The 15,688-nt window shown below is 62.5% G+C and overlaps 2 protein-coding genes across 2 annotated transcripts; both read right to left on the reverse strand.

The window, feature by feature from the left end:
• Positions 1-4,356: 4,356 nt before the first annotated feature.
• On the reverse strand, positions 4,357-8,324 carry LOC112953743 (CMRF35-like molecule 6). The gene is made up of 7 exons (XM_026046848.1): positions 8,285-8,324; positions 7,857-8,192; positions 7,009-7,147; positions 6,036-6,142; positions 5,461-5,513; positions 4,854-4,994; positions 4,357-4,494 (listed from the first exon to the last, which is right to left on the reverse strand). The coding sequence occupies exons 1-7, from the start codon at positions 8,322-8,324 to the stop codon at positions 4,357-4,359; spliced, it is 954 nt and encodes a 317-aa protein (XP_025902633.1).
• Positions 8,325-9,606: 1,282 nt separating this feature from the next.
• LOC112953744 (CMRF35-like molecule 2) lies at positions 9,607-12,021 on the reverse strand. The gene is made up of 5 exons (XM_026046849.1): positions 11,940-12,021; positions 11,523-11,861; positions 11,259-11,373; positions 10,903-10,971; positions 9,607-9,820 (listed from the first exon to the last, which is right to left on the reverse strand). Exons 1-5 carry the CDS (start codon positions 12,019-12,021, stop codon positions 9,607-9,609), a joined length of 819 nt encoding a protein of 272 aa, XP_025902634.1.
• Between the last annotated feature and the right edge of the window lie 3,667 nt (positions 12,022-15,688).

A 15,688-nucleotide genomic window follows, 5' to 3' on the forward strand; every position in this document is an offset into this window, starting at 1 on the left:
GCGCGCTGCCCCGCCGCGCGCTGCACCCCTGTCCCCGCAGGCCGTGCGGCGCCGCGTGGGCCTGGCCGCCGAGGCGCTGCACATGAAGACGCACATGTGGGACGTCGTGGAGAAGTAGGTGGCACGCGGCGGGTGCCAGGGCCTCGCATGGGCTCGGGCTGGAAGGGTCAAGGGGGACAGAGACGCTGGCACCATCCCAGGGACCTTCCCGTGCCCCTGGGCTGAGATGTGCAGGATCTCCAGGTGCTGGGGAAGCACTGAGCTGCTCTCAGCAGCTGGCTTCAACCCGCGCACGCAGGGCGAGCTGGCACGTAGCAAAATCCAGGGACTCTGGAGTGGGATCCGGGATGCCGGATCGTGTCCTTCGCCTCTGCTACAGGGGATACTCGTCTCCTTGCCTTGCACACTGTTCATTTTCTCCTGCAGGCAGCTGCATGCGAAGCACCCCCTGGTGCGAAAGCAGGCGGTGGTGTCGCTGGTAGGTCGCTTTTTCCCTCCATCGAAGGGGCAGCGCCTCCTTCCTATAGCGGCACTCAGGCCACGCAGAGCTCTCCAGCCTCCCGGGTCCCTGCTCTGCACCCACCGCCCAGTTCTCCCCTTCCTGCCGCACGCGGGACGCTCTGCACACCTGCTGCTCCCGAACATGGTGCCCGGCCGGGCCTGGGCGCTTCGGGAAAGAGACGGGTGCTTTGCGGAGTGCCCCGCGGCCGAGGGACAGACACGAGCGTGGATGGGGAGGGAGCCGCTGCTCGGTGCTGGAGCCGGGGAGGCTTCTGCACCCCCAACGGGACGAGCTGCTGTGCAGTGCAACGGTCCTGCTGCCCGGTACTCTGTGCATCCTCCCAGCAAAACTAGCACCCCATGGCCCACCTCTTCCCAGAGGTGCGGGAATGCCGTCCCGAGCAACCCCTGCAGAAGCACGAGCACCTCGGAAACTGAACCGGGCTTAAACGCCCAAGCCCCTGCCCCATTCCCCTCCGCCCTCACCCGGTCCTAGCCCCCTTGGTGGCTGCGGAGACCCCTCCGTGAGCCCTCGGTGCTCCAGGGCTGGCGCGTGCCCTCGCCAGGGCACCCTGGGGCTGCGCAGCGACGCGGTGCTCTCGGCGCTGCTGGACCTGCTGGAGCTGGACCGCAGCCCCGCGGTGCAGCGGGAGGTGAGCGCCGGGCGCGCGCGGGCGGGCGCCGTGCCCGGCCGGGACCCCTGAGCTCCGCGCGCCGCAGGTCGGCAGGACCCTGGCCAGCCTGGGCGGCACCGGGAGGGCCCTGCGCCACGAGCCGCGGCTCCGCTGCCCGGCGCTCGAGGCTCTCGGCCGGTAGGACGCTCCGCAACCGCCTCGCGGCGTCCCCATCCCCACGTGGCCGCTCAGCACCCCGGCTTGTCCTCCTCCCCGCAGGGAGCCTATGGAAGCCGGCACAAGCGTGGAGAAACCCCCCGGAGCTGGAGGGCAGCAGGGAGCACCGGCCTCTGCCATCCCAGCCGCAGCTCTGCGGGCCTCTCAGCAGCAGGGAGCTGCTGTGGAGCGGGAGCAGAGCAATTAAAGCCTTTCCTGCCATGGGTTTAGCTTGTGCTCGACAAAGAGGAGCAAATGCAAAGGCAAGGGCAGGGTCCTGCACCTGGGGAATAACCCCAGACACCAGGACAGGCTGGGGACTGACCTGCTGGAGAGCAGCCCTGCAGAGAGGGACCTGGGCGTCGTGGTGGATGACAAGTTGACCATGAGGCAGCAGTGTGCCCTGGTGGCCAAGAGGCCAACGGGATCCTGGGGTGCATTAAGAAAAGCATCTCCAGCAGGTCGAGGGAGGTGATCGTCCCCTATACACAGCCCTGGTGAGGCCACATCTGGAGACTGTGTCCAGCTCTGGGCTGCCCAGGACAAGAGGGATGTGGAGCTGCTGGAGAGAGTCCAGCGCAGGGCTACCAGGATGATCAGGGGCCTGGAACATCTGCCCTAGGAGCAAAGGCTGAGGGAGCTGGGCCTGTCCAGCCTGGAGAAGAGGAGGCTGAGGGGGGACCTGATCAGTGTCTATAAATACCTCATGGAGGCAGTGAGGAGGAGGGGGTGGCCACTGATAGAACTAGAGGAAGCAGCCACAAACTGAAGCACCCAAAGTTCCACAGGAACTTAAGGAAAAATTTCTTCACAATGAGGGTGCCAGAGCCCTGGCACAGGCTGCCCAGAGAGGCTGTAGAGTCTCCTTCTCTGGAGAGCTTCAAAATCCGCTTGGATGCAGCCTGTGCCCCGTGCTCTGGGTGACCCTGCGTGTGCAGGGGGTTGGACTGGGTGAGCTCTAAAGGTCCCTTCCAACCTTAAGGGTTCTGTGGTTCTATGAAATGCAACATGTGGCGGCCAGATAGAGCCATAGGGACCGTGCTCACACTTCCACTAACAGAATGGGGAGGCTTGCAGGGCACATTGGGGCCAAGGCTGCTCAGGCGATGGATGTTGTGAAGGAGAAGACATGGTCCAAACTGCGGCGAGAGGCACAGCACACACTCCAGTGAAGTAAAGAAAATTAAGAAAAGCTTCTGGCATATTTCAAGTCATTTGAAAGGAGCTCTGCCTGCAGCTGGGCTGGGCGAGGGAGGGGTTTTGGGTGCCTGGTGAGGCCAGTGCAAAGCTTGCACTTCTAGTGAAAGAAACAGAAGCAGACTCAGCCCATTCTGGTTTGCACCGCACTGAGATGCGATGAGATTCGTAGCCTCGCAGAGCCCTGTGACCTTTTGCCAAGGTGTCCTAAGCGGGTGTCTCACAGCAGTGCGGGAACCGCGGGAGCGGGGCTCAGCTCCCACCAAGCCTGTCCTGGAGCCACATCCTCTTTCTGCTGAGCGCCCCCCTGCCAGGGCCACGTCACGGCGCTGCTGCCAGGGCCACAGCGCGGCTAAATGGAGCCACCCAGGAATTAGCACCAGGTTTCAGTTTGTCCTGCGCTCACGTGCTCCCAGCCGCGAGCCCATCCTTGCACGAGCTGCCAAGCTTAGACGTTAAAAAATAATACCCCCACCCCAAAATAAACAAACTCCTGAGCTTAGATGCTCCAGGAGCCCCAGCACGGCTGCAGGGTTAATGGGCGTCCCACAGGGATGGGATGTGGCTGCTCCACGCTGCAGCGACGTCCCGCAGTGCGAGCTGCATTTCCCACCATGAACTCTGGCTGTCCCCAAGGAAAGAGGAAGAGGAACCTTGTGGCGATAAGAATCGGCTCCTGCTCAGCTTTCCTGGAAAACCCCAGAGCAATAGCACAAACAGACCAAGCCTAACTGGGCTGGGATGCCCAAATGAGACTCTGCCCCTCTCAGCCCTCCTCTAGCCCTGGGAACTGCTCTCCCCTGCTCACTGCTGCTTAACTGCTAATGAGAGCTAATTGGGGGCAGCGGGTCATTAGTTGTCCTCCTTGCAGCTGAATGAGCTACAGGGCGGGTAGTGCATAAAATATGGACAAGAGAAAGGCAGGGGGAAGGTGGAGAAGGGAACAGGGCTTTGGGAATGAGGCTCAGGACATCCCTTTCCAGGCAGAAGATGCCTGGAGCATCCCTTGGTCTACAGTGACAGTTGAAACCTGCTCATTTTCCTTACAATTTGCAGCAGTGTGTGTCTCCAGCAGTTTCTCCTTCACCCAGAAAAGCAGCCCTGTGCTGCTGGGGAACAAGCAATGTTTGGGGTGTTTGTCACTTCTGACCGAAAATGGGAAGAATTTTGACCCTGACCGAGAGGTGGGGGAAGAGCCGCAGCCGCGAGCGTGAATTTCCAGCTTTGAGAAAGGAGAAACGCTGCGCTCGCCTCCTTGAATGAAATAGTAATTGCAAAAATCCCCAAATCAAATGTTTCCAGCAGTTAAAAAGACTCAGTTTTTAAACAACTTCTAAAGACACTCAAAACACACCCAAAAAAAAAAAAAAGAAAAGTATGTCCCCCACAATCTGTTTTGCAGAGAAAGGAGTTGTCAGGATAAATAAAGGGCCCTGAGCTAGGAAATGCTGCAGGGAGAGGCCCAGGGCTTGCCGGGGTTTGGAGAATCTCGCTTGCTCGTGGCAGGCTGGCCCAATCCGCACGGGAGCAGCGGGACCGCAGCCAGACATGCTGCACGTCTGCTCTCTGCCTTGGCCCAAATGCAACTTTTGGGGTTGTTTTTTCCTTTTCCCCCCCCAGCACCGCTGTGGCGTTGGGTGTGAGGTGCCCAAATGCACAGGGCCGACGTCTCCCTTGCTGGGCTGCGAGCCTCCCGTGCGGCTTCGGCCTCCATGCGGGAGGCTGCTCCAAGAGAGCCTGCGGGAGGCACCGTGTCGCTTTTCCAGCCGCTCTGCCTGTCCCCTGGAGCCTCCGGAGGCCTCGGCTCTGCCTGCGGTGCCAGCCGCTCTCACCGCGGCTTCAGCACGGTGCTGTAGAGCGGCTCCGCGGGGCGCGGGGCCCGCTGCACGTTGCAGTAGAGGTCCTGCTGCTCCGGGGACAGGGCGCTCGCCGTGCCGCAAGCCGCCCCTTCCTCCTCTTGGGAGCTCTGAGAAAAGAAATGAAATAAAAAAGGGCAGGTGGGGTGGGGAAAGCCCCACTCCGGCTTCTGTGGAGAGCATAAAAGCGACAGGGAGCCCTTGCTGCTCCACCTGAGGAGCCTGCAGCTCGCTGGGTTTCCCTAGGGAAACGCTCCTGCTGTGCCGCCTGCCGGAGCCCCCTTGGCCCCCGCGCTCCGGGGTCACTCGTGTGCAAAGCGGCACTTCCCCATGGAAACCTCCTCCTCGTGCGGCCTCCACCCTGCCCCTAATGGCAGCCCTTTTCCCCACTCATGTCCTTCTTCCCTTTTCCCACGCCACGCTCCTTCTCGTGTCCCTGCCGGGCCCCGTGCCGCGGGCGCTGCCCTACCTGCTGCCGCGGGCGGATCTCCGTGTAGCCGGTCTCGGTGCCCGCCGGGCTCTGGGCAGCCCTCACGTTGCCGTACACGCGGCCGTCCTCCGCCGCAGCCGGGTGAGCGAGCTCAGCGTATTGCAGGCTGCCCTCGGTGCCCTGCAACGCGGCACGCGCGGCACCCTGAGGACACCACCCAGGAGAGCTGTGCTGGCATCAGGGCGCTTTGTGCCCAAGTGCTGCCAGGGGTAAAACCTGCCCGTGCGCCAAGCGCAGGAGGTTAAAGGCAAGGGGTTGGATCCAGCTGCGGGCACTGGGGCTGACGCAGCCACCGGGCATCCCAGCGCGGCCGCAGGAGCACTGAGTGTAAATGAACCCACAGCTTCTTCCCAGGGCATTTGCAGCAGGTTCCCAAGCAAGTTTTACCCAGGGAAGCTGGTCCCCACCTGTGAAGAACTTGGAGGGAAACCACCCATCCCCATCCCAAATTCCACAACGGTTGCACCAAGCCAGGCAACTCTGCTGGCAAATCAACCCGTAAGGATCCCCCTGGATGTAATTCCACGCTCGGTTCCACCGGCTGCTTTTGCTTGTTGTAGGGTGGCTGGAGCAAGGGAGCCCTTACCGTGTGCGAGGCGCTGCGCTCCATGTGCATCTCTATGGGTGCTGCGGCCAGGGCTGGGGAGACACGGCCGTGGTTAGGAGCAGGGCTGAACCCAAGGCTCCGAAACGTGCTGGAGCCGCGCGGGCAGGAAGGGAACCCGCTGCTGCATTACCATCTAAAACCCATCTCTGGTACGCCTCTAAAACCCATCTCTGGTACGCCTCTAAAACCAAAGGTCGTCTTTAAACACAACCAGATCCTGTCTGTAACCATCCCCCGCCTTTGTTTTGGTCTCGAACTTTGCATGTGAGCACTGGCGAGCCTGGCAGAAGGGCACACGTGTGCAGCCAGCACGCGGGTCAGCTCGGCCATGGGCAGCAGGACAGCGGTCCCACTGCTCTCTCTGCTTAAGGAGACCCCCCAGCTCTTCTCCTCTTGGTCACAAGGCCACCAAAGCAGAGGAGTCACCCCACAGAGCCGAGGAATGGCATGGATCAAAGAGAGAATGGAGAAAAAGAACACAAATAGAGTGAAAAATAGACTCCAGCACCAAAGCACTGTGCCTATCTCAGGGTGATAGGCACTGTTTCACCTGCCTTTCTTCCTCTTCCTGGACAGCTTAACCAAGACGCCAGCAGCAAGCACAAGCAAAAGAAGAACCACCACGATGCACGGAGTCAGGACGTCCATGACCAGGTCCAAGCTGCAAGAAAAGAAGAGTTTCTGCTCTCACACTTCCCCTTCGGCAGCAAAATCTGCACTAAGTGCCACAGAGCACCATCAGGTGACTGCTCTGCTTGACCTAACGCCTTGATACCAAGGCTCACTGATTTTCCGTTTGCAAGCTGGAGACAGAGCAAACCAAACTAAGAACACACAGTCGGTTGCAAGAGCTGCTGTGTTTTGAAGACTACATAAGGATCACTCGCTGGGTGGGATTTGTATCTAGTTTAGTTCTATTATTTGTTGAACTTTCTTGTAGTGAGCAACTAGGCAAAGCTAATGCGGCTACCCGTGAACACGCTGCTGGGAAGCCTCGTCTTTCTCCTCCTCTTGCATCACCTCTAGGAGTACGGCAGGCAAACGGGGAAGTTCTGCCTCTCTGATCTCACCCTCTGTCAACCACATGTGTGAATTTACATGTGACTGTGCAGTAAAAGAGGGCCCCACCGCGGCCATGCTCAACTTTCTGCAGGCCAACGGTCCCTCTTGGTTTTGGGGAATGAAATGGCATTACCCCTGCAGTCAGAAACCACTTCTGGTTTGGTCACATCCTGCATCTCGCTTAAGCTGCAGGCAATGCAGTGGGCGGATAGGGCTTTGGTGGGACCAGACCATCAGAGGTGCCCAGATTATTTTCCAAGCAGGGCTGCTGGCTCACGGCCATATTGGTCTCTAAAGCAGAAGGTCTGAACCCTTACAGGAGGGTGAGAAGATCCCACAGGTTCCAGCTGCACCAGCAGCATCTACGAGGATCCTCTAACGTGAGACTGGAGATGTGGAGGTGGTCGAGGTGGCCACCGCCAGCAGCAGGACAGAGCTCCTGGCATGGGTGGTCCCTGTACTCACTGTGCAGCCCTGGGATCTCCGGTGGGAGGCTGGATGGGTCTCTCTTTCTTAGCAGTTTTCTCTTGGGGAGATGCCCCAGTGAGCACTGACGTGGAGGCAGTGAGAGCAGGGGGGTCTGCACTCGAGGAAGATTCTGTTTCTGGGGGACAGGAGGGCAAAGAAGCTGAAAGAAATAAAAAGAAAGAAAGCAAAGAAGATGAGGCGAGGCTCAGCCCGACTCTGCTTCCTCAAGGAAACGCTGCAGCTTTGGCAGTGAGGCAGAGGAGACGCAGTGACCATGGGGGCAGATGCAGCCCCGCAGCACGTTCCCCGGGGCGGGAGGGCTCCAGCCCCTGCCCTGCCGGGGGCTTCTCACAGCAGGGGCTCGGCAGCCTCGTCGAGCTGCTCGCACCAAGGTGCACACGGCTTCAGGGACAGGGTCCGGGCACCCCGTACACGGCAGGGCAAGGGATGTTGCCCAAGCCCCAGCTCGGACACGCTGGGTCCCCGGCCCCAGGGGGTCAGGCAGCCTGGGGGAGGGAGGGATTCCCTGATGCTGGAAAGAAATGTCCAGGAGAGCCCAAACTGTAAAAGGAGGATCTGAGGAGGAAGGAGGGCAAGGAGAGCAGGGTGAAAAGAAAGCACAAACCTGAGATGGGAGGGCTGGGCACTGAGAAGGGGCCATGGGGAAATGCGCCATGCAGGCTGACTGCAGCAACCATCAGACGCAGCTAACACATCTCCTGGCTGCCCCATGGGGATGGGATATCCCACCTCCCCTCAGTCACCCTTTGGGCAACCCCTGCTACGGGCATTTCTACTTCAGCAGCGGGGAGCAGTGTTGGCTCAGGGAACCCAAACCAACCTACCTGGGAGCACATTCACCTTCACTATGTGTCTGTCATTACGAATTGGCCTCCACACCCCGCACAGGTAGGTGCCCGTGTCCACCTCGGTCAGGTTGCTCATGGTCACCGTGAACTCCCGCTGCCTTCGGTCATCCCAGATGGAGATTCTGTCCTTACGTACGAAGGAGTTGCGCTCCGATGTCGCGATGATGTAAGGACCAGCACAAGCATAAATGTTTCCTGGTTTGCACCAGAACTTCTCATTTGTCTCCAAACCATCCTCGTACTTGCAGGACACCGAGAGGGTCCCCCCGACGAATCCGTGCACGGAGGTGGGCCCCGTCAGTGCCCAGCAGCCTGCGGAGACAGAGAGACGTGCGAGGTGCCGCCTGGTACCTGGCACTGCCTGGCCCGGCTGCTCCAGGCCCCCGCGCTCCCCTCAGCCTCACCTGGCAGGAGCAGCGCGGGGAGCAGCCAGGGGGTCCCCATGGCCCTGGTGCCGCGGCGCTCAGCCAGCCTTTCTGCTTGACGGGCACCTCTTTGCTCAGACCCCGGTCCTCTGCTTCCCCTTTCTTTACCGTCACGGCTGAGGTCAGCCTGGTTCCTCCGTTTCCTCTAAATTGTTGTTAATCTCCTGCCCTCCCCTCTTTGCTAGTAATCACCATGCGCTTGTCCTGCCCCTTGCTGTCCAGTTACTCCCTGGTTGATTTGCCTGCGCTGTTCTTCCCTTTCCTCCTAGGGCAGACCCAATAACCAGAGGGAACCCTTGGGGCTCTGTCTCCTGCAACTCCTTGGCACTGTGCTGTGGTTGGCACTGTCACCAGCCAGGTGGGCACATAGCCTGGGGACCCCTGCCCTTCTGGAGGTAGCTTCTGAGCCCCAAATGTGCCCCTGCCTGGACTGGGCAGCAAGGTGTCACAGTGCTCCTGGCATGGGCACACAGCTCTCTTGGGGAGAGACTCTCCTTGCAGAGATGGAAACCCCGGACTTGTCCCCGTGAGCAGTCACATGTCCCTGTGCATGTGGGCATGAGCACCTGTCCTTGCTGTCATGCTCAGCGTATCCCCTCAGGTCAGGGGATGGTCCTGCTGGAGCTGGTGGTCCCTCATCTGCTGCCTTCATTGGGTCTTTCCAGGCCTCCTTCCCTCCCCAGCCCCATCTCTTGTTCCTATCTTTTGTCCCCTGGAAACACCATGACCCTCATGGTCTTCTCTTGCTCCTGTCATCCTTGATATTGACTTGCTAAAGCCAACATGTTGTTGGCCAAACCCTTAGGCAGACATTCTTGGAAAGGGCAGGGCTTGAGGCTGTGAGGGTTACAGATAGGACAAAATACAAAGCACCGTGTAGCCCACACCTAGGTGCCAGAGCTGGCCTGGGTGTCACACAGTCCATCTTCTACATCCATGGACTGGCCTCTGGCCCAAACCCAATCCCTCTCACAGAGCGGCTGCCGGCACCATCAAGAGCTCTGGCCTTGACGGTTCCATCCATCCCACAGCAATGGGGAAGCGTGTGGGGCTGGGCAGCAGCCGGAGGCGAGCGGTGCCCGGGGAAGGACCAGGCATCACTGTGAGCTCCAGGAGATGCTGCGAGGACCAGACCTTTCATCTGGTGAGGAGACAGGCAAGGGCACATTTTCCCTTTTCATTGGGGGAATGCTTGGCAAAAGCAGCTTATCTATGGGATAAAGCATCTCCTCCCTTGTCCAGTGGCCTCAGCCTCCCCACCGGCCCTGAGGACATCCCGGGGTGCTCACCCATGGCCACGATCACCTCCCTGGCATGGCTGACATCCCTCCAGTGCAGTGTGGCCTCGCGGAGGTGGTGCTGGTGTCCTCGTGGGACACATTCCACACGGTGCCATGGAAGGTGCCCCAGGAGTGCTCATCCATGGTGGCGAAGTGGCTGTGATGCATGTGGGACCACCATGGGGACGTGACCCCCAGGCAGCCGCCACTGTAGCAAGTGAACAACTGGCCCAGCCTGCACCAGAATTTGGGGGCCAGCTCCAACCTTCCTCACAGCGGCGTTCCATGGACACAGATCCTCTCAGGCAGCCCTGCACCATGGAACACCCCAACAGGACCCGGTCACCTTGGGGGACATGCACTGGGCAGAAGGGAGCGGGCTTGGGGCTTTGAGCCCTGGTGCATGGGAGCGTCGGTGAAGCAGCAACCCCTCTCCCAGAGCCCGGGATGGAGCCCGGAGCCTCCATCCCTGCTGGCCATGCAGGAGCTGCGGATGCTGAGGCTGCTGCTGGCACCGTTTCACCTGGAGCGCCCAGCGAGCAGCAGGTCAGCATGGGGACCCCGCGGTGCCCTGAGCCCACCCGGAGCTCCTGGAGCCTCAGGAACCCGGAGCTCCGCCTGGCGCCGGGCGCTTTGCAGAGCGCAGGCACTGTGGCCGCGGCGGCGATTTTGCAAGCGGGGCCGCAGCTCGCTCCGGGTTCCTGTTTTGCGAGTGCCCCGACGGTGCCGGCATCTCGGTTCCGCAAACCAAGGGAGAACGGAGCAAAGCTCCCATTTTGCCCTGAGAAGTGGCCATGGCGCCAGACAGACAGCTGTAGCTCACAGCAGGCAGACAGACGGACATACGGAAGCTGTAAGGCAGGAGTGTCTTTAATCATCTGAAACGGTGGCTTTGCACCCAGGCTCCCGGAGCCCGCTCAGTGCCACGGGGGCTCCTTTTCGGAGGGCACGAACCAGGGAGCCGAGGTGGGCGGGCAGCGTCCTCACCCGGGCTGAGAACGGCAGCGGAGGCAGCAGCATCGCCGGGCCCTCCGGAGCCGCTACCCCGGGGGCATCCTGGCACAGGCGGTGTGTCCCATCCCAACGGATCCGCGCTCCGGCCAGCGCCGGGGCGGCGCAGGGGGTGCTGGCAGGGGTGCAGAGCTGGCAGCGCCCGGTGCCTGGCAGCTCCTGCCGTGGGGCAGCGCGGGGGGCGCCGCTGGTCGCTGCTGGGGTGCGGGGCGCGGAGCGGGGACGCGCAATGGGGCTGCACCGGTGCTGCTGGGCGCCGTGTGTGGCTGCGGGGACGCCCGGCGGCTCCTGTGCCAGCCCCAGCACCCCAAGGCCAGCACCACGAGCACCTTGGCGCCGAGGAAGAGCAGAAAGTAGGTGGTGCTGAGCTGGGACCTGGGAGAAAGGACGGAGAAGCTGGAGTGTCCATTGAGGAGAAGAGGGGCTCAGAACCTTGGAGGGGAGACCCAGCCCCACACGGTGCCCACAGCCTTTCTGAGGTCCCCATGGCCATTGGGAGGGAAGAGCCATGCAGGCTTCTCAGGCCGCCTCTGGGCAGTGCGGGTGTGACCCAGGGTGCTGCTTTGCCGCCGGGATGCTCTTGGGGCCCCTGCAGGCAGCGGGACGCAGGATGCGCGGAGGGGCCGGGTCTGCCTCCATGTGTACCCGCCAGCCTCACTCACAGCACTGGAGGCTCCATGAAGCCTGTGGGGAACGGAGCGGAGGGCGCAAAGCGGCTCCTGTCCCCAGGCCGTGGCTCCGCTGCCAGGTTGCCGGCCCCTGTCATGTGCGGAACGGCTGCAAGGAAGCAGAGGGTCAGAGCCAGGTGGGGAGAGCGAGGGATGTGGGGAAAAGGGGCTTGTCCTCCAAGGGGACAGAGCCACCCAAGGACTGGCTGCCGAGAGGCTCCGGCTGCTCCTTGTCCGCCTCCTTTGCCCCGGTGCTACCTGCCGAGACGATGAGCTTGGTGGCGTGGCACGGGTCGAACCACAGCACCTTGGGCACCTTGCAGCAGTAGCGACCCGCGTCGGCCGGCACCAAGCTCCACAGCGTCACCGTGAAGGTGCGCGATGTGCGGTCGTCCTCGATGGACACCCGGCCTTCCCTCACCCAGCTCTCCGTGTCGTTGGTGCAGAGGATGGGTGCGATGCAGAAGTGGAAGAACCGGCGGCACCAGCACTTGGGGTAGAGCTCGTAGCCCGGCTCGTAGCTGCAGGGCACGGAGACGGACTCGCCGGTCTTGCCATAAACGGAGCGGGGACCCGTCACGGTGGCAGCACTGGCGCCTGCCGGGCAGGGCACAGGGCTCAGCACATGTAGGGATGGGCAGCGGGTCTGGGAGGGAGCCGAGCTGGGCACCTCACCTGAGAAAAGGGCCAAAATGAGGAACATCCACATCTTCTGGCTTCCTCCTTCTGATGAGATCTTGTCCCCATGGTCATACATGAAGTGCCCCGTGCAGCGGAGCCTCTACGAGTGTCCTGGCCGGAGTGGGTGTCCCAAGTGCTCCCTCTGACTGTCACTTCCTCGGGCCCTGTGGGCACCCTGGTCACTGCCCGGGGGCGTTCGCTGCCTGCTGGGGGCGTCGCTTCCTCCCCAATTCCAGGGAGCGTGAGTCACCGCGGCAGCGTCTCGTGACCCACCGCTGTGACGGCAGCCACTTTGCTGTGAAAACCAGGGAAACAGAGTGCCCTGCTGCACCAGAGCCCGGCCAGGCCATGGGCCCAGGCGTCCGGGCAGTCAGGGTGCCCTCAAGGGTCCTCCTCAGTGATGGCCCCATCGGGAGCTGCAGGGATGCCCCTGTACGGAGAGACCGCCCGCTGCCACCGGAGACACGGACACGGACTGGCTGGGGGGACAGCTCTTTATTGCTCATCTCAGCTCAAGGTAACCAATACAGGTGCTGGCAGATCCCGGCGCTGGGATGCGGGATCCTGCTCCGGGTGTGGGATGGTTGCTGAGCAGCCAGGGCAAGGTCCAGTGAAGCTGCATGGGGAGGCAGGAGCCTCCTTGGGCCCCTGGAGACGGGAGCGCTGTGCACAGCGGTGAGCAAGGGAGGAGAAGAGTCGGCGGCTGCAGCCTCTAGTGCCCGTCTGTCTCTTCCTGGCATCCAGGAGCCTGCAAGGAGCACAGGGATGGGGGAAGCCGGGAGAGCAGAGCCCTGCATCCTCTGGCTACTGCCCGGGGACAAGGACATCCCCCCACGGGGACCGGTCTGCCCGTGAGCCAGCCCAGACCCTCCTGGGATGCTCAGCAAAAAGCCGCAGGAAAAAGGTCTTATTCTACCCCTACAAATCCTGGCCCAGCTTCCCGGGACCTTGCAACTTCCCAGGAAACCTTTGAGTAAATCCCTTGAAGAGCTCAAGGGCTCTGAGATGCCCCAAGGAGGTTCAGGTGGGGATGCCCCCATTGGGTGGCGTTCGGTGGCCCCGGGCTGTCCCCACACTCACCTGCTCCAGCCAGCGGGAGTTCTCGTAGAAGCGGGTGTCCTTGTGTGGGGTGTCCTCGTGCGGGGTGTCCTCGTGCGGGGTGTCCTTGTGTGGGGTGTCCTCGTGCGGGGTGTCCTCGTGCAGGGTGTCCTCGTGCGGGCTGTTCTCGTAGAGCTGCTCACCCTGCAGCACAGGCTCCTGCTCCGTGCCGGTGCTGGCTGCCACCGCTCTGTGAGGGGCCAGTGGTGGCGGGTCCCAGGGGCCCTGGCCACAGCAGGGACACTCAGCATGGCCAGGGGGTGTCCCCAGGGTGTCCCCAGGGCCCCTGCAGCTCTCACCCACCTCTGCCAGGGAGCGGCTGTAGACGTCGGGTTCCGCCGCGGCGACCGCCCTGGCTCTGCTGCACAGGGCCCGTGCGTCCCTGGGAGCCTGGAAGGGGCAGGGTGAGGGTGACACTGTCCCTGTCCCCACGCCGGGACGTGCCGGCTGCAGCCCAGTGCACGTCCCCGCTGAGCCCGAAGCAGCAGCTGGGGCCACACGAGCGTCAGTCACTAGAGGGGGACAGACGCCCCGGCTGGTGGCACCGGCTGCCTGCAGCTGCCGCAGCCCTGCTGTGGGTCCCGCCACCCTCCCGCCATGGGGATGGGCTGGAGTCATGTTCCAGGTGCCACCCTCCCACCATGGGAACACAGGGACGTGCTGGAGCCACATCCCGAGGGCCACCCTCCTGCCATGGGGACATGGGGATGTGCTGGAGCCACATCCCGGGTGCCACCCTCCCGCCATAGGGACATGTGGACCTGCTGGATCCACAACCCCAGTGGCCGTGGAGCTGGCACCGTCCTTGCCCTGAGCCCGGGTGCCTCCCTGGGGACACCCTTCACCTGCCAGCCCATAGCCACCTTGTGCTGTTCCAAGCGGACGGCTTCTTCAGAGGGTCTCCTCCGGGCTGCAGGGAGGGGGGAATAAAAGGAGAAAGAAAGAAGCAAAACCACATCAAAACCTACTTGTGTCCAGGAGGAAGCCTCTCCAGGGGTGTCCTGTATCCCTGAACCTGCGGAAGATGAGATCTCCCCCCCAGCCTCTGCAGCCACGAGCTCTATTGAGGCAGGTTTGTCCCAGCGTGAGGAGCTCAGCTCCAGGCAGGACCCAGGCTATGGAGTATGGGCCACATTTACCTTCCATCCTCTTACGGACAAGGATCCAGGCAACGGCAGAGCCGGTGGCAGCCAGGAGGACCAGCACCACGGTGGGCACCACGATGGTCACGGTTGGCCTGGCAGAGGTGAAAGTTGAGAGGAAGAGGAGCAGGAGCCCTTCCCTCCTTCCTCAGGGTGACACTCTGCTTCCGCAGCATCCCCCCGTGCTAGTGACGGCGTCAACCCCCAGGCAGCTCCACCATGGAGCATGAGGCAGGGAAAACAGTCTGGCCTTGGCTTCCCCAGGTGGGAATGTAAGCCCGGCCATAACGCCCCAGGCCTGAGGGCCCTCCAGCACTTCCCAAGGCTGCGCAGAGCGCAGGCCTGTCTTCAGACCCACCTGGTGTCCTGGGTGGCCACGCTGGTGGTGTTGGGAAACTCTGTCCCGTTTGCAACAGTGGAGACCGTGAGCGTCCACTCTGCCAGGGCAGTGGTGAGAGCTGCTGAGGCAGCCGATGGAGCCGCATCAGCCAGGTCCTCCGGGGAGCTGGAGGCTGCAGGTGGTGCCAGTTCCCCAGCGCTGCTGGCAGCAGACGGGAATCTGCCCTTACTGCCTCCAGCTGGTGCCCCTGGGTCCCTGGGATTCCTCTTGGTGGGCTGTCCCCAGAGCCCTAGGGTCCTACAGCCCCCGTAGAACCAGCTCTGCCCAGCGACTTTTCCAGCCCATCCCCAATCTTTTCCAGCCCATCCCCAGGAGAATCTCCAGAGACCAGAATTTCCCCCTCTGCCGGCCTCTTGCCTCCAGCGGGAGCTCCCGCTTGGGGCAGAACTCACCCGGGAGCACGGTCACGGTGACGGGCTCCATGAGGTCCCTGCCCAGCCTCTCGATGCCGCACCAGTAGGTGCCCGCGTCCTGCTCGGCCAGGCGCTCCACGGTGAGCAGCAGCACGCAGAAGACGTGGAGGTCGGTGGCGGCGAGGCGGCCGCGCGGCCGCGCTGTGACGGGCTCCGCCGTCGCCGCGACCTTGTGGCACGAGTCGCGCGAGGCCCCACGGCACCAGTACTTGGGGTAGCTCTCGTAGCCCCGGGGGTACCAGCACCGGATGGAGAGCTTCTCGCCCAGCCTCCCGCTGACCTCCTTGGGGACCACCAGAGCCCTGCAAACTGCAGAGGAACCCCCTGCTGCCGCATCCTCCTCATCCTCGGAGCAGCTCCCGTTGGGCAAAGGATCCTTTGGCGAGCCCCTTCAGCCCCGGGCTGGGATAATCGGGGCTCCTTCAGCCGCCAGCACGGAATGAGCTGGTCCTCACCTGGCAGCAGGAGCCAGCCTGGGGACACCCGCATGGTCCTTGGGGCCGGGGAGCTTCTCCCGGCGCTGCCGCGGACCCTCTGCTCCGCGCGGGGTCACGCGCTGGATGGCGTGCGGGGCTGCGCTGCGCTCGCCGCTTCCTCGCTCGGCACGGCGACCACGTTATTTTTAGCTGGAAGAGCCTCGCTGAGGCACTGGGGGGGTTTGGCTGTGGCTGAGCAGCCTCTGAGATGCTC

This window comes from Nothoprocta perdicaria, unplaced genomic scaffold, assembly GCF_003342845.1.
Source record: "Nothoprocta perdicaria isolate Ctin4 unplaced genomic scaffold, notPer1 scaffold_46, whole genome shotgun sequence".
NCBI lineage: Eukaryota > Metazoa > Chordata > Aves > Tinamiformes > Tinamidae > Nothoprocta > Nothoprocta perdicaria.